The sequence below is a fragment of the Nerophis ophidion genome, linkage group LG13 (assembly GCF_033978795.1).
Source record: "Nerophis ophidion isolate RoL-2023_Sa linkage group LG13, RoL_Noph_v1.0, whole genome shotgun sequence".
NCBI lineage: Eukaryota > Metazoa > Chordata > Actinopteri > Syngnathiformes > Syngnathidae > Nerophis > Nerophis ophidion.
In genome coordinates, this window is record NC_084623.1 from 35,912,567 (window position 1) to 35,936,707 (window position 24,141).

General features: G+C 39.9%; 1 protein-coding gene across 2 annotated transcripts in view; it reads right to left on the reverse strand.

Annotated features, from left to right (window-relative positions):
- The window catches only part of fam131ab (family with sequence similarity 131 member Ab), an 86,068-nt gene that overhangs the window by 40,267 nt on the left and 21,660 nt on the right, over positions 1-24,141 (reverse strand). For both annotated transcript variants that reach the window (XM_061918845.1, XM_061918844.1), the window contains exons 2-3: positions 3,694-3,787; positions 3,434-3,616 (exon numbers count right to left, since the gene is read on the reverse strand). In XM_061918845.1, the coding sequence (XP_061774829.1) occupies positions 3,434-3,616; positions 3,694-3,763 (253 nt within the window). In that variant the 5' untranslated portion in view covers positions 3,764-3,787. The remainder of the gene's footprint in view (positions 1-3,433; positions 3,617-3,693; positions 3,788-24,141) is intronic.

Consider the following 24,141-nt stretch of genomic DNA (forward strand, 5'->3'; position numbering starts at 1 on the left):
ATCCTGTTGAAAACGTCGCGGAATGATCACGCTTATATTGACGCGCGCTTGTGACGTAATTGGTTGGAGTGGACATTTCAGCCCAGCACCACACACAGCTAAAAGTTGTCTCTTTTCATCGCATGATTACACAGTATTTTGGACATCTGTGTTGCTGAATCTTTTGCAATTTGTTCAATTAATAATGGAGACTATAAAGAAAAATGCTGTTGGTGGAAACTACCTTTTGCAACCAAAACACAGCCGGTGTTTCTTTGTTTGTTGTGAAGCTTTAACACAGAGCGGTCAAGCGAACATGTTTCTCTACGTCAACCAGCAAGTTTTTGAATGGGAAAATTGTGATATTAGGTCCGCTCTTACAGGAGACTTGAGTGGATTATGCGACCTCCTCCTGCAGCTCAAAAAGGCAGCTGTGATCTTGGCTCCCTGGCTTCTCTCAGAGACACTGGTGTTCACCGCAGCCATCTGACTTTCAGGTATGACTTTATAATCTCACTAAAACACTATTAACACAATAAGCAGATAAGGGATTTTTCAGAATTATCCTAGTAAATGTGTCTAATTCTATCTGAAACGCTCCCACTGCCGCCGCCTGGAGCCGTTGCCTTTTCTTTTCTTTTTTTTTAGTGTTTCACTCTAACTTTCCTCATCTACGAATATTTCATCCTCGCTCAAATTAATGGGGAAATTGTCGCTTTGTCGGTCCGAATAGCTACTGCTGCTGGAGGCTATGATTATAAACAATGTGAGGATGTGAGGAGCCCTACAACCCGTGACATCACACGCACATCGTCTGCTACTTCTGGTAAAGGGAAAGCTTTTTTATTAGCGACCAAAAGTTGCAAACTTTATCGTGGATGTTCTCTACTAAATCCTTTCAGCAAAAATATGGCAATATCGCGAAATGATAAAGTATGACACATAGAATGGACCTGCTATCCCCGTTTAAATAAGAAAATCTAATTTCAGTAGGCCTTTAATTTAGTGTTGTTTTAAAATGTCATCTTAGTGACATCATGCACAAAAGTGGACTCATAACTTGTTTTAAATAATAAATAAATGGGTTGTACTTGTATAGCGCTTTTCTACCTTCAAGGTACTCAAAGCGCTTTGACACTACTTCCACATTTACCCATTCACACACACATTCACACACTGATGGAGGGAGCTGCCATGCAAGGCGCCAACCAGTACCCATCAGGAGCAAGGGTGAAATGTCTTGCTCAGGACACAACGGACGTAACGAGGTTGGTTCTAGGTGGGATTTGAACCAGTGACCCTCGGGTTGCGCACGGCCACTCTCCCACTGCGCCTCGCCGTTCCTAGGTTTAAAATGTCTCTGACAATCTTCCACTTTCTGTTTTGGAAATGACATGAATGTTTGTGCCACTGCTAAATAACTGTTTAATAAATCTCGGTTTTGGTCAATTGACTTAGTTGTGATTTCCCTCTCTGCATGAAAGTTTAAAATGAGCCTATATTAATGCAATATGAACAAAAATGGTTTAATGTAGACACATAGAATCATCATACTGCTGTGATTATATGTATCAAGTGTTAAAGGCCTACTGAAATCAGATTTTCTTATTTAAACGGGGATAGCAGGTCCATTCTATGTGTCATACTTGATCATTTCGCGATATTGCCCTATTTTGCTGAAAGGATTTAGTAGAGAACATCGACGATAAAGTTCGCAACTTTTGGTCCCTAATAAAAAAGCCCTGCCTTTACCGGAAGTAGGAGACGATCTGCGCGTGACGTCACGGGTTGTAGGGCTCCTCACATCCTCACATTGTTTACAATGTGAGCCTCCCGCAGCGAGAGCTATTCGGACCGAGAAAGCGACAATTTACCCATTAATTTGAGTGAGGATGAAAGATTTGTGGATGAGGAAATTTAGAGTGAACGACTAGAAAAAAAAAAAGGCGATTGCAGTGATTCAGATGTTTTTAGATACATTTACTAGGATAATTCTGGGAAATTCCTTATCTGCCTATTGTGTTGCTAGTGTTTTAGTGAGTTAAATAGTACCTGATAGTAGGAGGGGTGTGGCAATGGGTGTGTTGAGGGAAGTCACGAAGCTGCAGAAGGACAGAAGCTCCGCTGATCTCCGGTAAGAGGCGACTTATTACCACAATTTTCTCACTTGCCTCTTAGTCGGGATCCATGTTCGCTTGACCGCTCTGATCCATAGTAAAGCTTCACCTCCGGGAATTTTAAACAAGGAACCACCGTGTGTTTGTGTGGCTAAAGGCTAAAAGCTTCCCACCTCCATCTTTCTACTTTGACTTCTCCATTATTAATTGAACAAATTGTAAAAGATTCAGCAACACAGATGTCCAAAATACTCTCATTGCGCTATGAAAAGAGACGACTTTTAGCCGTAAGTGGTGCTGGGCTAATATGTCCCCTCCAACCAATAACGTCATCATTCCGCGACGTTTTCAACAGGAAACTCCGCGGGAAATTTAACATTTTTATTTAGTAAACTAAAAAGGCCATATTGGCATGTGTTGCAATGTTAATATTTCATCATTGATATATAAACTATCAGACTGGTCGGTAGGAGTGGGTTTCAGTAGGCCTTTAATTGAAGGCTAAGGCAAAATATCGAGTTATATATCATGTATCGCGATATGGCCTAAAAATATTGAGATAAAAAAAGGCCATATCGCCCAGCCCTAATTCCACTCCAACCATATTTTCAATGTGCTTTGACAAAATCACACGAAACAAAACATACACTTTTATCCTGTGATACCTGTCAAAACCCACAAAGGCTTGAGAAAGAGAAAAAAACAAGTGAAGACGAGCAAAGTGTTGGAAGACAGAAGATAAGAAAACCGATCAGAGGGGAAAACAGGAGACTTGGACAAAGCGCTAAGTCACGATGTGCCAGGAGGAAAACCTTGATGGCTAAATTAACCTTGAGCGTCTGCATTGCAGGGAGCAAGCGAGCAAATAATGGACGACACCGGGCTGAACGATGAAGGTGGGGCTAGAGTAAAGAGGAACGGGCTAAACTGAATAAATCAAGGAAAAATAACAGATGGAGTATGATGTTTTGAGGATGACTCATCTGCTTCTCGTTTTGCAAATCCGTCCACGCGTGTCAACTTGGAACGTGCGCATTTACTTACTCAGAAGCCAAGCAAAATGCATGATGAGAATATTGCAGCACGGTGCTTATGGCCTTTGTACTACGGAGTCAGTAGGGATCCATAGGCTTGCTGCAGGGAATGTGCAGAGATGATCCCCGCTGGGGTTTACAACTCGGAGTAGTAATACTATTATTACATCAGTCACTGGAGATAGTGAGCTCACATAAACCTGGTAAAAACGTGCAGTGCTATCATCTGTTTTGTTATTCCTATGGATGCTTTCATAAATATGGCATTCATTTACAAGTTGCATAACAAAATAAATAATGTACCTGCAGCAAAACGCGCCTCTTGTTCTCCTTCTGTGAGATCAGAGTAAGAATTAAAGTCAGACTCCAGGGCGGCAGAAGTATCCATCGGCTTGCACCACCCCTTCCACTCGATGAGGTGGGCCACTCGGCCCTGCGCCATGGCTGTCGGCTTCGTCACATGATCCTTCACTACCTGGGAAATACCTGTGCAGTAAACACACACCAGGGGTTACGTCGGGGCATTGATTCATTGCAGTGCACAGAGACCACGTAGAACTTACCGTGTAAGGAGGATCGCGCTAATGTCGCAATCTCTTGAATGGTCAGAGCTCGTCTCGATTTTGGTAACATTTCAATGGCGTCGTCAACATTCACCTGGCAGGAGGAAAATAAAGTGGCTCAGTCAGTCATCCATGGGAAGTTTATGGGCTTGGTCAAGTAATAGTGTCGGCTCGATACCAGTGTGATGAGATCCATATTTGTCAGTTCTCGTCTGTTTTTTTTTAAAATTATATATATATATATGTATATACAGATAAAATAAATAACAAAATACAACAAATGTGCTACTTCAAAATAATGTTTGATCCAATATTTAAATTATTATTACTGCATAACATACATTAATTTCTATACGTAAATAAGAATAACAGACCAAATCGAATGTTACACATGTATTTTACTCCTAGTCCATATTTTCCATACTGTATGTAATAAAAATATCAAAAATTATCAATATCAACCAATGTTAAAAAAAACAAAACTATATTGTGATACAGTTTTCCGTCACATCGACTAACCTATATTATATTATAACAGCGGTATATTTATAACATATTTATAACAGCAGTGTCCTGATCCATTTTGTTCACTTCTGATACAATGTCGAAATTGGATGGTATCGATCTGATATGATATCAGCACAAATCATACATATTTTTATTATTTTGTAGCGTGGAATGTTAAAAAAGGATCGTCTGGGATGGATTGTTGCTGTCTTTACTTTGAATTGAAGTGGTAATTGTTTTTGGCAGACACTTAGTGGCCACAATAATTCATAAAGTTAAGTTCATGACGGAGTCGGCTGAATGATGCAGACACGTTTGTTGCTAGATTTTTTTTTTTTTTTTATAATATGCTTCTTCTGCCTCTTAGACTTTGTATCTGTAAATAATATGCAACTATAACTATTTGATACTTGTTTATTTATTATTTATTTTACAAATTTCATGTTTTAGACTGCAAAATATGAAAACTCATTAAGTCTAAATCTTTGGGTACCACATGATTTCCATTCATCTATTTTCTACCGCTTATTCCCTTTGGGGTGGAGGAGGGGACGGGGGGGCACTGGTGCCTATCTCAGCTACAATCGGGCGGAAGGCGGGATACACCCTGGACAAGTCGCCACCTCATCGCAGGGCCAACACGGATAGACAGACAACATTCACACTCACATTCACACACTAGGGCCAATTTAGTGTTGCCAATCAACTGATTAGATTCCATTCAATTCTTGGTTGAAACGATTTGATTCAGAATCAATTGTTGATTTAAAATAAATATTATTTTATTAACAATGGGTGCCAGTTCTATAATTAACTACATTACTCCATAACATGGATAAATAGCTCTGATATCTGTATATATTACAAACTGGTTTTGTTTGATAAAACTTCACTCAAACATTTAATGAAGTCAAATACAAATAAGGCAGCAAAATAAGTATCTCACACTTCTCTAAAATAAATTTGCACAGCAGATATAAGCGTCCACATTAACAATATCATTTGCCTGAGTGTCTGGACAGACGATTACAATGTTTTTTTAATAAAATAAAAACAAATAAAAAATGTTTTTAACTAGATTAAGAAATGTTAAAAATAAGTATCGCAATTCATTAGAAAATTTGATTTTCCGTTTTTTGACACTCCTACTTATCACGTGGTTCAAGGGTATTGTGTGCTTAGCTGTTGTGTAGCTGCTACCTCATAGCAGCCTATAGACTACCATGTTTAACCTTTTGTAAATCACGGGACATACCCAATTTACAGTATATATTATTTAGAAATATGTGTGCTGGTAAAAAATAAATAATAATTTATGTCTGCTAAAATCGTTCACCTGTATCTAGTTTCATAGTTATAATCGTGATCAAAGGGAGCATTTATTTCAAAAACTGGACCGGGTTCAAGAGAGTTTCAGTCGGTGAAAGGTTCCTTTGTCATTTCATCCTGGTGTTCACGTGATGACCACACACATCAACACCCAGAACCACATGCGGAGCTGAATCGACCGTGCTGACATTCAATATGGGTCAACACACTCGGCTGAGCGAGCAGTTTGAGGTAGACAAGTTTATCTCAACAGGTGCAGATTGTGTCTGCTCGCATCAACAATCACAGCAGCCTTTTAGAAAAACTTCCAACATGGTACAACATATTTAAAAAGTCTAACTGTAACCGGGGGACAGGTTGACACAAAGCACAGCATTTTTTTTCCCCGTGCAAACAGTAAAAACATGTGACCTGTTTTTTTATTGTTCAAAACACTCAGCATGGACAAGATGTAAAACAGACCCCCTAGGATTTTTAAAGTGTTGTACTGGCGCCAATTCACGCAAATGATGCCCCACCCTCCAATTTCCTTGAAAATGTGATCCAATCGTCCTTATTGTAATGTTAAAAAATGTTGAAAGAGCCGTATTGGACCAAAAATACAAAAAACTAATCCGTCTGGAAACGCAAAAAATTAAAAGCCGTATATGAGTCTTATAATAAAAGCAACACATGACCTAAGTGTCTATATTAGCTACGTATATCAGCCTACTATCAAAATAACTACAGTGGGGCAAAAAAGTATTGTGCAAGTTCTCCCACTTAAAATGATGACAGAGGTCTGTAATTTTCATCATAGGTACATTTCAACTGTGAGAAACAGAAGGTGAAAAAAAAATCACATTGTAGGAATTTTAAATAATTTATTTGTAAATTATGGTGGAAAATAAGTATTTTGTCAAGCATTTAAAGTTCTCATTGATGGAAGGAGGTTTTGGCTCAAAATCTCACGATACATGGCCCCATTCGTTCTTTCCTTAACACGGATCAATCGTCCTGTCCCCTTAGCAGACAAACAGCCCCAAAGCATGATGTTTCCACCCCTATGCTTCACAGTAGGTATGGTGTTCTTGGGATGCAACTCAGTATTCTTCTTCCTCCAAACATGACGAGTTGAGTTTATACCAAAAAGTTCTATTTTGGTTTCATCTGACCACATGAGATTCTCCCAATCCTCTGCTGTATCATCCATGTATCCATTTTGGTATAAACTCAACTCGTCGTGTTTGGAGGAAGAGAATACTGAGTTGCATCCCAAGAACACCAAACCTACTGTGAAGCATGGAGGTGGAAACATCATGCTTGGGGCTGTGTTTCTGCTAAGGGGACAGGACGATCGTAGTACTTTTTGTACAACTTGCTGTGCAAATTCACAACAGAAGTGTCATCTACAGATCAGCCAAAACAATTTATTTATATTTTACAGAAAAATATAGGTCTTGAGTTACTAAAGAATCGCGTGTAAAAGAACCTGTGCAAATTTCCAATAAGATCCGCTAAACGTAGAGGATTGAGTCTCTGAAGCGAGCAAAATAAGGAGTGCGATCCATTTGGTGTGTTTCTCTTCCTGTCCATGCAGAATATATGCTGATCATCAGAGCGCTCACAATACCGGGAAGACAAAATGCAAATACAGTATGATTAGTTAGCACTCGCAGTGTGATCTATGAAGAGGGAAATTGTTCTACAGTCACTGTTTTGCATGTGTATTTAGCGTGTCGAGAAAGGACGTGCAAACTGACAGTTGCAAAGAAATGGCTGTGAGAAAGGAGGCAATTTCGCTGCAGCTCCGTCCTACGTACTATGTCAACATACATAAACAAACAGTGCCTGTAACACAGCAGTAAAACGGCTGACCAGACAAAACAGAAGTCATCATCGCGGACCATCAGGCTGTGGAAGTTCGCTCGCTAATCAGCTAAACAGACTCAATCTATGGTGATGTTCTGGTGAATTTATTGAGGTAAAATAAAAATATTATACATATCGTCTATTTTGCAATTTAATTTCATGTGCTAACATACATAAACTGTCAAAAATAAAAACATATCGTCTATTCTGCAATATAAGTTTCTGATTTCATACCTGCTGGATGATTTGAGGGGCTGATTAAAACACATTCAGTTAACGCAATTTGTTGTGTGTTGATGTTTTTTGAATGACGTTCGCTTTTGCACGTATAATATATATTATCAACATATCTCTTATTTGAAAAAAACAAAAAAATCTAGAGAAAGCTTGCAGTTAGTGGCAGCATCTTCCAGAATCGCACCCTTAGCTCGCAAAAAAAAAAAAGTGGGGTTCATGGCAGATCGCAAAGCAGGGCGGCTTGTAAAACCTGCCTTATTTAAATGAAGTTTTTGCGTGTTACCGTGGAAACACTTGGTTGTTTACTGAGCATTTATGTTATCATGATGCTCCTACCTGTGGCGTTTTGCTATGTTTTCAAACAAAGAGCAGACATGTGCCACTTTTTATGGGCATTTTAGTAGCAATCATGCGGGGCATCCACAATGAAACTCGCATCTTTTTTGTTCCCTGCAGATCGATTCATGGGCAGAGGCTGCACTTACTACGCTAAAGACACAAAAAATGCATACTTTAAGAAATGGTTTTCATATCAGAGATAAGATATATTCTATGTGAAAAAGTAAACTCTATTTAAAAAAAAGCAAGATTTGACACAAAAATGCATTAATCCCCATTCTCACCACATTCTAAAGAGGCACTATAGAGAACCTACTGACCAACAGCATCTCTGTCTGGACAGGAGCCTGCAGTGCCTCAGACTGGAAGTCTCTCCACAGAGTGGTGAGGACAGCAGAAAAGATCATCAGGACTCCTCTTCCTCCTGTCCAGGAGATCGCGAAAAGCCGCTGCCTGACCAAGGCTGAGAAAATCTGCAGAGACTCCTCCCACCCCCACCAAGGACTGTGTTCACTGCTGGACTCTAGAAAGAGGTTCCTTCCGCAGCCTACGAAGCAGAACTTCCAGGTTCTGTAACAGCTTCTTGCCTTAGGCCGTCAGACTCTTAAACACATCATAATAATCCCCTCAATTCCCCACAAAAATGGATTAACTCACTGGAATATAAAGACAATAAAACATACATCCATAAATGTGGATGCATATGCAAAAGTGCAATATATTTATCTGTACAGTAATCTATTTATTTATATCTGCACCTTATTGCTTTTTTATCCTGCACTACCATGAGCCAATGCAACAAAATTTCGTTCTTATCTGTACTGTAATGTTCAAATTTGAATGACAATAAAAATGTAGACTAAGTCTAAGTCTTCATTTGTTTTAATCAGCAGCTATGACATTATAAAAGGAAACTGCTAAATTGACAATCCGTCTAATATTTTTTATTTCTTACAGTCAAGTTGAATCAGAATCAGAAGAGTTTTTCCACACACTGTCCATTGTATGTCTTTGTGGTGCGATCACCTCTTTTCTCACAGCCGTGTACATTTGTACGTACATTTCAGAAGTCCTAAAAACAGACACAAAATAGTGCTGGCAAAATGGTGATTAATATGGCTGCGAATCTTTGGGTGTCCCACGATTCGATTCAAAATCGATTCTTAGGGTCACGATTCGATAATATATTGATTTTTTCGATTCGATTAGATTCTCGATTCAAAAACGATATTTTTCCGATTCAAAACGATTCTGTATTCATTCAATACATAGGATTTCAGCAGGATCTACCCCAGTCTGCTGACATGCAAGCAGAAGAGTAGATTTAAAAAAAAAAGCTTTTATAATTGTAAAGGACAATGTTTTATCAGTGTTGCTGGGTCAGGTTTGGTTTTGGCATTGGATTGCATTGTTATGGTATTGCTGTGTAGTGGTTTGTTGGATTGATTAAAAAAAAAATCCCCCCCAAAAGATGTGATTTTTAAAAAATGAGAATTGATTCTGAATCCCACAACATATTCGATTCAAATCATATTCAAATCGTTTTTTTCCCACACCCCTAGTGATTAGTGTTATCGAATCACTTTGCGCATGCTGCATTTTCATCTTCTCCTCCAGCTATTGTGGGCATTTTGATGGTCAGCATATACAGTATTCTGCATATTCACAAAGACAGACACGCTGATCAGATTGCACGCCTTATTTTGCTCACTTCCACTCTGCACAAGTTTAGTAGATCAGCTTGCGTGTGCTATCTAGTTTGCACATGTTTTAGTACAAACAAACCTTTAGTAGATCAGGCTCTTTATTGTTATCAGACATAGATAGTACTTTATTGATAGTACTTTATTGATTCCTTCAGGAGAGTTCCTTCAGGAAAATTAAAATTAAAAATTAAGACATGGGAGCAGGGCTAAAATACAGGTGTCTACTCTATGAGGTGCATCTGAAATACAATATAAAGAACGCAGTACGAACAGCAGTGCAACAGTGAAAAAACAGTGTGAGCTATTTGGGACCAATTCCACATCCTAATGGCCCACAGGTAAAAACTGTTTGTCCTAACAATATCAACACAATATTAGAACCAGTCTCTTATTATCTTTCATTAGATACACTTGTTCAATCAAAACTGTGACGGTTCAAACTCCGGCCGATCTCGGCTGAGCGCGCCTCTGGACATGGCCACGGGCATTCCTCTCCTGCCGAACCGGCACCCCCGCGCAGCTGCACTCACTCTGCAATTGACACACCTGACGCTGATGAAGACTCCACTGCCTTCTTAAACCAGCACGTCCTGTGTTCCAGTGCCAGAACGTAGCTACTTGTACCAGTACAGTAAGCCTCATACGTCTCCAGCTTTCCTCACTCTTTGTGTTTCCCCTCCTTTGTGCTTATCGTGTCTTGTCCTGTGTCGTCATCCAGCAGCTCAGTGTCATTCCCTGGTTTCGAGCTGTGTGCCTCGTCTCCCCGGATCCACTATGGACTGCCTGCTGCCTTCCCGGATCTCGACTTTTCGCCTACCCCCGGACAACGACACCTCGCTCCAGCCCCTGACCACTTGCCTGTCCCTGGACCTCCGAGTCTGCTTTGCCCTTTCTGGACTTCTGCACCTTTCTCAACACGCACCTTCAACACCTCCCGGTAACACTCAACATATAATCGCTTTACATAGTCTCACCATACATATGTGGATTAGTTACACACATCATGCCTTTGTAATAATAAATACGCTTCAAGCTAAGTGATGTCCCTGTCTCTGTGATGTCTCCTTCTCCACTGTACCGTTACAAAAACAAAGTCAATAGTTCACAATAAACAAAAACCAAATACACAATCTGTCATTTAAATCCACAGATCGGACTGTCTTGGTTGACAAGACTCCGCAACATCGCGTGGACATCGGGGGCGGTATCTCTGGATTGGCAGACAGGGGTGGTGGTTCCTCTCTTTAAGAAGGGGAACCAGAGTGTGTGTTCCAACTATCGGGGATCACACTCCTCAGCCTTCCCGGTAAGGTCTATTCAGGTGTACTGGAGAGGAAGCTATGCCTGATAGTCGAACCTTGGATCCAGAAGGAACAGTGTAGTTTTCGTCCCGGTCGTGGAACGGTAGACCAGCTCTATACTCTCGGCAGGGCCCTTGAAGGCGCATGGGTGTTTGCCCAACCAGTCTACATGTGCTTTGTGGACTTGGAGAAGGCATTTGACCGTGTCCCCCGGGAAGTCCTTTGGGGAGTGCTCAGAGAGTATGGGGTATTGGACTGTGTGATTGTGGCGTTCCGCTCCCTGTATGATCAGTGTCAGAGCTCGTTCCGCATTGCCGGCAGTAAGTCGGACCCGTTTCCAGTAAGGATTGGATTCTGCCAAGGCTGCCCTTTGTCACCATTTCCCGTTCCCATGCTCACTTATGGTCATGAGCTCTGGGTTATGACCGAAAAGACAATGACAAGGGTACAAACGACCGAAATGAGTTTCCTACACCAGGTGACGAGTCTCTCTCTAAGAAATAGGGTGAAAAACCGCTGCTCCTCCACATCGAGAAAAGCCAGAAGAGGTGGTTCGGGCATCAGAGCAGGATGCCACCCAAACACCTCCCGAGGGAGGTGTTTAGGGCACGTCCGACCGGCAAGAGGCCACAGGGAAGACCCAGGACACGTTGGGAAGACTATGTTTCACGGCTGGCTTGGGAACGGCTCGGAATCCCCCGAGAGGACCTGCACGAAGTGGCAAAGGAGAAGGAAGTCTGGGCTTCTCTGCTTAGGCTGCTGCCCCTGAGACCTGATCTCGGATAAGCGAAAGAAAATGGATGGATGGATCATTTAAACTCTTGTTTTTGTTGTCCTCAAAGCCCTCTTGTGTCCATGGAATGATTTCCTAAGTTTTTACAGAAAAAAAGAGAAAATAATTTAATAAATACAACTACATTTCTGAAAAATAAAAATATCAATCTAATCAATTTAGTACCGATCATATATTAATACTACCTCTGGTATCAACACTACCAATTTATGGATGGACCCAAACCACCTCTTACGTGTCGTGTACTGGCTGTGACAATGCTGACACACCAACAGTTGTTGTTATATTATCCTCTCTATACATGTATTTGTTAATTTCATGTCAATATCTGCTAACTGCCACAACACCTTCATTCATTCATTCATTCATTCATGTAATTATTTGACAGGGACAGTACAATTAAACATTGCTACCCATAGGTAACCTATGTCAAAGTACATAAAACTTATAGACACAGGCTAATTTGCAACCCTTGTCCCTGGTTAAGCTTTTAAAAAAAGATGAGAAAAGTGTAAAACACATGCAAAAAGATTAAGACAAGTACAAAAATAAAAACATAGAAAATAATTGGCCCCATTTGTCCATACTACACCCAGTTCTAGTGCTCACACTTCTGATTTTCGTCAAGCCACCGATAAATCTACACTTCTTAAACTTCATTAATCACTTATTAATGGTGTTGTTTCAAGCTAGCTTACCGTATTTTTCGGACTATAAATGACAGTTTTTTTCATAGTTTGGCCGGGGGTGCGACTTATACTCAGGAGCGACTTATGTGTGAAATTGTTAACAAATTACGGAAAAATATCAAATAATATTATTTAGCTCATTCAGGTAAGAGACTAGACGTATAAGATTTTATCGGATTTAGCAATTAGGAGTGACAGATTGTTTGGTAAACTTATAGCATGTTCTATTATTGTTATTGTTATTATTTTCCATTATTGTTATTACTGTTATTTGAATGAGTCTTACCATAATATGTTACGTTAACATACCAGGCACCTTCTCAGTTGGTTATTTATGCCTCATATAACGTACACTTATTCAGCCTGTTGTTCACTATTCTTTATTTATTTCAAATTGCCTTTCAAATGTCTATTCTTGGTGTTGGGTTTTATCAAATAAATTTCCCCAAAAAATGCGACTTATACTCCAGTGTGACTTATATATGTTTTTTTCCTTCTTTATAATGCATTTTTGGCAGCTGCGACTTATATTCCGGAGCGACTTATATTCCGGAGCGACTTATACTCCGAAAAATACGGTAAATTAAAAAAAAACTAACTACATGTAAAAGTGAGGTCAGTGTAGGGGATCTCGAGGTTGTAATGGTATCAGCAGTCGCCTGGAGGCCCGCTAAGCGTCTTGTGCCACAGAGGATCTCACAGATCAGACAGGATAATCAGAAGGAGACTACCCGACATATACCCCTGAGGAGATGTGTTGATTTTTGTTTAGAAAAACTAAGTTAAACTTTTCATTAAAAAGGTCAAATAAAAAAGGTCTTTCATGGAAAGAACAAACTCGCGATATATCGAGTATATCGATATAGCGCCCAGCCCTAATTGGATGATCTATTTGAAACTGAATCTCTTTTTGGTTGACTGCCAAATGAGCCAATCAGTGAACTTGAAATATAAACCACTGCCAGAGTATTTTTCAAGTTTCATTTCGTTGTACGAGTTGATATGGAGAATTTTAAAAGTGACGTTTATTTTTTGTCATAGCTGGCATCTTTTATCTGTGTTTGGAGACTGTTTAGAACACGGGTGTCAAACGTACGGCCCGCGAACAGGTTTTTATCCAGCCAGCGGGATGAGTTTGCTAAGTATAAAAATGAGCCGAAATTTTGGAATGAAAGAAACTGATGTTCTAAATGTCCACTAGATGTCACAATAGCAATTCTTTGTATATATATTTTTTTTAGAATAGAATGGACTTTATTGTCATTATATTTGCATATAACGACATTTGTAAATTATGCTACATACGTAAAAAATAAAATACATGATATTAGTGCACCAGTCGAAGAAATTGAGCAAACTAAATAAATAACATCTTGTAATTTGATTTTTATATATTTTTTTTTATCTTGATGGATTGAAAATTAACACCAGGGGTCCCACCCAGTTTAGCACCTGTCCACCATATTGACGGCAGAATGCAATGATTGGGGTTCAAGCTGTCAATCACAGGCAGCTGGTTTGGCACAAATGTGCGTGCATATACTGTATACCTGCTCAGTGGCCGAGTGGTTAGCATGTCCGCCCTGAGATCGGTAGGTCGTGAGTTGAAACCCCGGCAGAGTCATGCCAGACTATAAAAATAGGACCCATTACATCTGTGCTTGGCACTCAGCATCAATGGTTGGAATTGGGGGTTAAATCACCAAAATGATTCCCGAGCACGGCCACCGCTGATGCTCACTGCTCCCCTCATTTCCCAGAGGGTGTAACAAAGGGAGGGGTCAAATGCAGAGGATAATTTCACCACACCTAGTGTGTGTGTGACAATCATTGGTACTTTACCTTTTAACTTTAATATTCACAAAATAAATTATTTCAAAAATGGACGACTGTCAAACTTGGACTTGGGCGAATGGAGTGGAAACGGCGTGAAGGTAGGTACATATTTATTTTACTCATAACAGGAATAAACAAAAAGCGCGCAAGAGGGCAGAAGTACAAAAACTGGGATGTGAAACAAAAGACTAGGATAAAGGCTACAAACTACAAACATGAAACAAAAACACTTCCACTGTGGCATGAATAACAAAAACTTGCACCAGGGCATAAATAACAAAACAAACATAATCGAGAGCGTGAAGGAGGTGATGTTGCCAGGCTGACTACCTGGTAACTGTGGCTTGAATAATGAACATGGTAAGTGCAAACAGGTGTGAGACAAGAAGACAGGGGCATGACATGAAGACAAGGTGAAAACTAATGAGTTGGCATGGTAACAAAAACAAACCAGGAAGTGCAAAACAGGAACTGAGTGTCTACAAAACAAAACCGAAAATGACCAAAACAAAACATGATCCATAGGCATGACAACAATATTGTTGCCGTGTTGCTGTTCTGGTGAATATTCATGATCTTTCTTTTTGTAACTAAACTCATCCTAACCTTATCAAGGTGACTTGTGTCAGACAAGGAAGACAGTGGATAATTGCGTCTCATTCAAACAGCATTTAATGCAAACATCATCTTTGCAACTGAACAATTAAGGAAAAACGAGGCACATAAGAGCGATTCTTACAAGAGAAAATTGGCTAGAGAGAAGCAACTGCTGGGAGAAAATGTATTGAAGTGCATCCCAAAGCTCACAATTTTTTTTCAAAACACCCACGGCAACGGAGGATGACAGTGACGGAAAGCGGCAGTGGGCCCACCGTTATGACACAAAGCTCGATAGCGAACCAAACAGGGGCAGCAAAATAGGTGGCGAGGGATAAGAAAGTGTGTGTGTGTGTGTGTGTGTGTGTGTGTGGGTGTGTGTGTGTGTGTGTGTGTGTGCTTTGTATTTCTACCCTTCTTGACACATCAACAAGGAAAAGAACCTTCCATATAAGGACCGGTGAACAAGTTAGGACCCAAATCATGGTCCCAATACTGAAAAGCATTGCATCTAATAGAGAATGTCTCATTTGCACCCCTGGTGGTGAAATATATCAAAATTAGAGTGGTCCCAAAAGGAGAGATTTTTCAAATTGACTGTGTGTCGGTTTTAAAACCGCTCCCCCTCTGGTCAACATATGAAGTAACAAGTGTGTTTAAAAAATTTGAAGTGCTCCCCCTTTGGTCAACATATGTAATAACAAGTGTGCGTAAGAAATTTAAATGTGCCCCCTTTGACCAAAATATAGTAAAAAATAAATCAAATAAATGTGTATATAGAGACATAATGTAATACATTGAAGTAAATAATGAAGATTAAAAAACAATTACAAACACAAAAAAAAAAAAAAAATTAACTAAAAGCTTTATATTTACATAGTATGCATATATTATTAATGTTGTAAATACAAATATTTATACATCTAGAAAGGGTGGTCCAAAATAGGTAGGCATTTTTCTCAGGTCTCAAGAATACAAGAATTATGTGTGTGTGTGTGTGCGCGCACGTGCATAGGTGCAAGTGTGTGTGTGTGTGTGTGTGTGTGTGTGTGTGTGCAGCAGGTACAAAATAGGGCCTGATTTATTACAAACCCCGTTTGCATATGAGTTGGGAAATTGTTTTAGATTTAAATATAAATGGAATACAATGATTTGCAAATAATTTTCAACCCATATTCAGTTGAATATGCTACAAAGACAACATATTTGATGTTCAAACTGATAAACTTTTTTTTTTTTTTTTTTTGCAAATAATCATTAACTTAAGAATTTGATGCCAGCGACACGTGACAAAGAAGTTGGGAAAGGTGGCAATAAATACTGATAAAGCTGAGGAATGCTTATCAAACACTTATCTGGAACATCCCACAGATGTGCAGGCTAATTGGGAACAGGTGGGTCCCATGATTGGGTATAAAAACAGCTTCCCAAAAAATGCTCAGTCTTTCACAAGAAAGGATGGGGCGAGGTACACCCCTTTGTCCACAACTGCGTGAGCAAATATTCAAACAGTTTAAGAACAACGTTTATCAAAGTGCAATTGCAAGATATTAGGGATTTTAACATCTACGGTCCATAATATTATCAAAAGGTTCAGATAATCTGGAGAAATCGCTCCAAGTAAGCAGCATGGCCGGAAACAAAAATTTAAAAAACCGACCTCAATCTCTAAAGGATATCACCACATGGGCTCAGGAACACTTCAGAAAACCACTGCCACTAAATACAGTTCGTCACTACATCTGTAAGTGCAAGTTAAAACTCTACTATGCAAAGCAAAAGCTATTTATCAACAACCTCCAGAAATGCCGCCAGCTTCTCTGGGCCCGAGATCATCTAAGATGGACTGATGCAAAGTGGAAAAGTGTTCTGTGGTCTGACAAGTCCATATTTCAAATTGTTTTTGGAAATATTTGACATCGTGTCATCCGGACCAAAGGGGAAGCGAACCATCCAGACTGTTATCGACGCAAAGTTCAAAAGCCAGCATTTGTGATGGTATTGGGGTGCATTAGTGCCCAAGGCATAGGTAACTTACACATCTGTGAAGGCACCATTAATGCTGAAAGGTACATACAGGTTTTGGAACAACAAATGCTGTCATCAAAGCGCCGTGCTTATTTCAGCAAGACAATGCCAAGCCACATTCAGCACATGATACAACAGTGTGGCTTCAAAAAAAAAAAAGAGTGTGAGTACTTTCCTGGCCCGCCTGCAGTCCAGACCTGTCTCCCATCGAAAATGTGTGGCGCATATGAAGCATAAAATACGACAGCGGAGACCCCGGACTGTTGAACGACTAAAGCTCTCCATAAAACAAGAATGGGAAAGAATTCCACTTTTAAAGCTTCAACAATTTGTTTACTCAGTTCCCAAATGTCGATAGAGTGTTGTTAAAAGAAAACACAGTGGTGAACATGCCCTTTCCCAACTACTTTGGCACGTGTTGCAGCCAGAAATTCTAAGTTAATGATTATTTGCAAAAAAAAAATTAAGTTTATGAGTTTGAACATCCAATATGTTGTCTTTGTAGTGCATTCAATTGAATATGGGTTGAAAAGGATTTGCAAATCATTGTATTCCGTTTATATTTACATCCAACACAATTTCCCAACTCATATGGAAACGGGGTTTGTACAACAATGAGTAGAGGAGTGTTATGTGTGTGTATATGTGTAAATAATTTAACACTGGAATTAAAGTAGTTCTTGTATGTATATATATATATACATACACACACATACATATATATATATATATTGGACTGGATATATATACACAGTATATATACAGTATATATACAGAAGAAATATTTGAATTTCAGTGAATTCTAGCTATAAATATACTCCTCCCCCCTTAACCCCGCCCCGCCCACCCCGAATCTCCCGAATTCGGAGGTCTCAAGGATGGCAAGTATGGTATTATGTGTACAACTGTGGTTAGGTGAAGATAAACAATTTGATTTTTACTCCTATGATGCCATCAGCAGCAGTTATCCATTGTGACACAACAACTGTAAATTAAATCAACACATAGGAATAAGCAGTAAAAAATGGATGGGATGGATGGACATAGCAAAACACCACAAGTAGGAACATGATAACATGAATGTGCAGTAAATGATCGAGTGTCTCGATGGTAATGCCCTGTACAGTACAGGCAAAATGTTCATTTAAAGGCCTACTGACACCCACTACTACCCACCACGCAGTCTTGATAGTTTATATATCAATGATGAAATATTAACATTGCAACACATGCCAATACGGACGGTTTAGTTTTCTAAATTGCAATTTAAAATTTCCCGGGACCTTTTTCTTGAAAACGTCGCGTAATGATGACGTGTACGCGTGACGTCACGGGCTGTTATAAATATGAGCGCTGCGTACACACGCAGCTAAAAGTCGTCTGCTTTAAAAGCATAATTACACAGTAATTTGGACATCTGTGTTGCTGAATCTTTTGCAGTTTTTGTTCAATTAATAAAGGAGAAGTCAAAGTAGAAAGACGGAGTTGGGAAGCTTTAGCCTTTAGCCACACAAACACACAGTGATTCCTTGTTTAAAATTCACAGAGTTGAAACTTTACTATGGATCACAGCGGACATGGATCCCGACTACATGTCAACCAGCAGGTTTCGGTGAGAAAATTGGTTAAAAAGTCGCCTCTTACCGGATATCAGCTGAGCTTGTGCCGCCCATACAGCTGCCGTCGACTTCCCTGAGACACTGCGCGTTAACACTGGCTGTGGACGTACACAACCAACTATCAGGTACTGTTAAACTCACTAAAACACTAGCAACACAATAAAAAGATAAGGGATTTCCCATAATTATCCTAGTAAATGTGTCTAAAAACATATGAATCCGTCTCCATGCAACGTGATTGCAATCGCGTTTTTTTGTTTTTGTTTTTTCTAGTCCGTCGCTATCAATATCCTCAAAAACGAATCTTTCATCCTCGCTCAAATTATAGGGGAAATTGTAATTTTCTCGGTCTGAATAGCTGTTTTGGTTGGAGGCTCCCATTAAAATCAATGTGAATATGTGAGGAACCATCAACATGTGACGTCATTATCTGCGACTTCCGGTAGAGGCAGGGCTTTTCTCCAGTTGCGAACTTTATTGCGGATGTTCTCTACTAAATCCTTTCAGCAAAAATATGGCAATATCGCGAAATGATCAAGTATGACACATAGAATGGACCTGCTATCCCCGTTTGAATAAGAAAATCTCATTTCAGGAGGCCTTTAAATCAGGCGGTCAGCACCACTTTTCAATTGCACACGCAGTCTTAGCAGAGCACGCACGACACGCCAATTTATAGCTCGCACACACTGCTTGTTATCATTTGCTGCTGTTATTGGGTGTTTTGTTTTGTTTTTGTTTTTGTTGATAATTGGGGGTTGGTGATGTTTATGTTGAGGTCACTTAATAAGTTGTTACAAAATGTTATAGTTTCAATCAATCAATCAATGTTTATTTATATAGCCCTAAATCCCAAGTGTCTCAAAGGGCTGCACAAGCCACAATGACATCCTCGGTTCGGATCCCACATCGGGGCAAAGAAAAACTCAACCCCCCTAGGGCAACCGGTGCAATGGACGTCAAGTGGCTCTAGCATAATTTGTAAGAATCCAGTCCACAGTGGATCTAACATAACAGTGAGTCCAGTCCATAGTGGGGCCAGCAGGAGACCATCCCGAGCGGAGACAGGTCAGCAGCGCAGAGATGTCCCCAACTGATGCAAAGGAGAGCAGTCCACCCCGGGTCCCGACTTTGGACAGCCAGTACTTCATCCATGGCCACCGAACCTGTGCCTGTGTTTGGTAAAACTTGTTGTTGTTGTCACACCTGGGTGAAGTCTGGTCTGAGTTTTCGTCACGACTTGAACAGGACTCCGGACACAGATGCAGGAGTTTGAAAACAAAGATTTATTTCAAACAAGGGAAAGGGTCCAAAAAGGGAGAAACTTAACAGGCTATCAAAGGCCGAGCTTACCTAACCTAAAAACTAACAAAATCCCAATGAACTCAAAACGCTCCAGCAGCGGAGGGGAAAAAGGGTGCAAAGAGAACAATATGAAAAATATATAATTTCCTGTTTTATTTTGAAATACTGACTTTCCCTCTCGTTTCAGATCACTTGCCCTTCCTCCTGTTTCACTGGTCTGACGTCTTTCCTGATTGCCTGATTGTGTCCACTTGTGTCACCCACCCTCATGTGTATAAATGGCTCGTCTTCGTTCTGTCTCCGGGACCACAGTGTTTTCGTACCTTTTGTGCAAACCTCCAGCGATCCATGTTCACAGCCATTGCCACGTTCCACGTACCCTTTTTGTCAGGTAAGATTAGTTGTTTAGCATTGCCTCCCTTGGAGCGCCTTTTGTTATATTTTTCATATTGTTCTCTTTGCACCCTTTTTCCCTCCGCTGCTGGAGCGTTTTGAGTTCATTGAGATTTTGTTAGTTTTTAGGTTAGGTAAGCTCGGCTTTTGATAGCCTGTTAAGTTTCTCTCTTTTTGGCCCCTTTCCCTTGTTCGAAATAAATATTTGTTTTCAAAGTCCTGCATCTGTGTCCAGAGTCCTGTTCAAGTCGTGACAGTTGTAACATGTTTTTCTAGAAAGGAACTGCCATCCCTTAAGTCGGGAGTCACCAACCCGCAGCTCTAGAACCGCAGGTCTTTAGCGCCGCCCTAGTGGCTCCCTGGACCTCTTTCAGAGATGTGTTGAAAGAAAAAAAAATTGTTTTGATATATTTTCTGTAGGAGTACAAACATGACACAAACCTTCCTATTTGTTAGAAATCACACTGTTTATTTTAGACATGCTTCACTGATGAGGTATTTGGCAAGCACCATTTTGTCCTACTAATTTTGTAAGGACTTTGGCTTGGATTTGTTTTGCTTCTTCGATGTAGAGGGAATTTGGGACGAGCCAGGCGTGAATTCAGGTACATGATGAATTTATTTATCTACTATAATACAAAAAGGAAAAACAAAGGGTGCGCTCAGTGGCGGATAATAACCTAGACTAAACTCCAAACAAAACTGCACAATGGCATGACTATATACAACTAAACAAAAGATACTATCAAAAGGTACAAAACAAAACAAAACAAAAACTTGCACAGAGGCATAAATACAAACAAGATCTTACGTGGTGTGGCAATGTAGGTGCGTGGTCATAGTAAGTAGCATGTAGCACAAGCATGTACTGGCTGTCCAGAGTCGGGACCCAGGATGGACCGCTCGCCTGTGTATCGGTTGGGGACATCTCTACGATGCTGATCCGACTCCGCTTGGGATGGTTTCCTGTGGACGGGACTCTCGCTGCTGTCTTATATTCGCTTTGAACTGAACTCTCGCGGCTGTGTTGGAGCCGGGGGGGGGTCCACATTTTAGGTCCTCTCCAAGGTTTCTCATAGTCATCATTGTCACTGGCGTCCCACTGAGTGTGAATTCTCCTTGCCCTTATGTGGGTTTTTCCGAGGATGTCTTAGTCATAGTGGTTTATACAGTCCTTTGAGACATTTGTGATTTAGGGCTATATAAATAAACATTGATTGATTGATTGATGTAGCAAGTAGTACAGCATAAGCAGTAAGCAAAGTTCCCAGCCCGAGGAACAGAAAACAAATGACTTAAATAGTGACTATGATGATGAGAAACAGGTGTGGGGCTGAGGGCAGGGGCCTGACTTGGAGACCAGGTGGAAACTAATGAGTAACTATGGAAACCAACAAAACCAGGAAGTGCAAAAACGGGAAACAAGAGTCCAAAAACAAAACATAACATGATTAAACATAAATCCAGATTAACAGGCATGACAAATTTCAGCGATCCTTGAACTCGTTTGTTTACATGTACATCAGGCATATTTGGTCAATGTATGACTGCAAGCTAATTGGTGCTAACATGCTATTTAGGCTAGCTGTATGTACATATTGCATCATTATGTAGGTATATTTGAGCTCATTTAAACTCCTTTATTTTTGTCCTCTGTGTATTTAATTCATATTTACATGTCTCATGACACATTATCTGTATGTAATATTGACTGCATTTCTGATTTGTTGTTTGTGTGCCATGTTTTTCCAGACCACAGCAAACATACCCAGCTTGGAAAAAAAATGTGTATTTATTCAGGCTCATTAGACCTGGATGTGTCAGATCGGCGCCCTCTACCGGCATCCTCCATGCTTTGCAGGGAAAGTGGATTAACTAAATTCGAACATATTATGGCACATTTAAGTCACACAGGAAATGGTCACTCACACAGCACTGCAGCACTAAAAAAACGGATGGTCATCAAGTCGAACCACATTCGCAATCAAATCAACACAAACACAATTAAGGCATGTTGGGAAGACAGGTGGCTAACGGAGGGCACCGAAAAAAGTATACAGACGGAAGTTTTTCATTTTAAGACAAAGAACTAATATTACTTCCCATGTTCTGCTGAAGGTAGAGTGAGTCAGTTTAGGTTTTTAAATTTCAACTAGCCACATTTGAGTCAACTGGACCTTAACCGCATTGGAGTAAACAACACTTTCCGCCATGTTGTTCCCAATTCTTACCAAACAATGTTCTGCAGTAGACAACGTGTGCAATGTAAGATTACATTTGGGGCATGTTCTACTAAAGGTTTGCGTGTATAAAAAACATGTGCAAACTTAACAGCACATGCACCATTAAAATTGTGCACAAAGGAGTGTGTATGTTTAGTGAGCAGAATAAATGGCACAATCCATTTAGCAGTCTGTCTTCATGAATATGCAGAATATATGCTGATCATCAGAACGCACACAACACCGGGAGGAGAAATTGCAAATGTAAGTATTTAGCCCACACAGTGCCATCTATCAAAACTATAACTCAACTATGAGCGCTATTTTGCGTCTTTATTTAGCACGTCTGAAAGTATGTGCAAGTTGAAAACACTTAAACACACGGCTGTAAGAAAAGAGGAGATTACGCTGCTGCTCTGTCCTACGTTTACTTGTCAATATATATATATATGGACTGACAAAAAGAAAAATATTAGACATATCGTCAATTCAGCAATGTCATTTTATAATTTTAGAGCTGATGGATGACTTACCGAGAATTAACAGCCAGTCGACCGTTTTAAGAAGGGACTAAAAAAAACACCTTTTTAGCACTGGCGTTTATCTAATTTATCTGCCGTCTTGTTTTTAAATTGTGAAGTGAAGTGAATTATATTTATATAGCGCTTTTTCTATAGTGACTCAAAGTGCTTTACATAGTGAAACCCAATATCTAAGATACATTCAAACCAGTGTGGGTGGCACTGGGAGCAGGTGGGTAAAGTGTCTTGCCCAAGGACACAACGGCAGTGACTAGGTTGGCAGAAGCGGGAATTGAACCTGCAACCCTCAAGTTGCTGGCACGGCCACTCTACCAACCGAGCTAAACCGCCCCACTGCTTTATCCAGTGCTTTCATGCTTTTATTTCTGTTTATCTATATTTCTGTTTTTTTCTGGTGTTTATCTATTGTTTTTCATGTTTTCATTTCTATTTTAATTTTCTATTATAAATTCTAACTTCTTAATTTTTTTTTAACTTTGTAGCACTTTTGTAACGACCGGAAGGCATAGTGATGCCAAATTTGATGCGTCGGCAATAACGCAGCAAAGGTAAGATGTAATGATTTATTTAAGTGACAAAAGGGAGCTAAGAAACAAAAACACTGGAGCTAAGCAAAAGGTAAACAAAAGCGCTAGCATCGAAACCTAGGAATAAACAACAGAGAAAACTAGACTTGGCACAAAGGCACATAAAAGAGAAAACAAATCATCAGCATGAGAGCTGGAATAAAAGCAAAAGGCGAAGCGTGAAAAGCTAGCAAGAATATACATACGTTTGTCGTCAGTCGATACTGTTGCTCAAAGGCAAATTAAAATCCCATAATGAACAAAAAGGACGAGCTTAAATAAGGAAGGTGATTACATTAAACAGGTGTGCAGGGACCGTGATTAGCAGGTGGAACAAATCAGGAACCATGGAGTCAAAGCAAAACAGGAAATCAGGAGTAATACGGAGAGAATATACACAAAAAAAGAAACAAAACAACCTGTGAAGATCCAAGTAGTGGATCGCAACTACTTTGAGATTTTAACAAATGTGAAGTGCGTTATAAATGTAATTAATTATTATTATTATTATTATTATTATTATGTCCAGGATTTAGTATTGAAGAGAGAAAGACTCCGTAGAATTTTAACCTTAGCCTGCGTATAGTA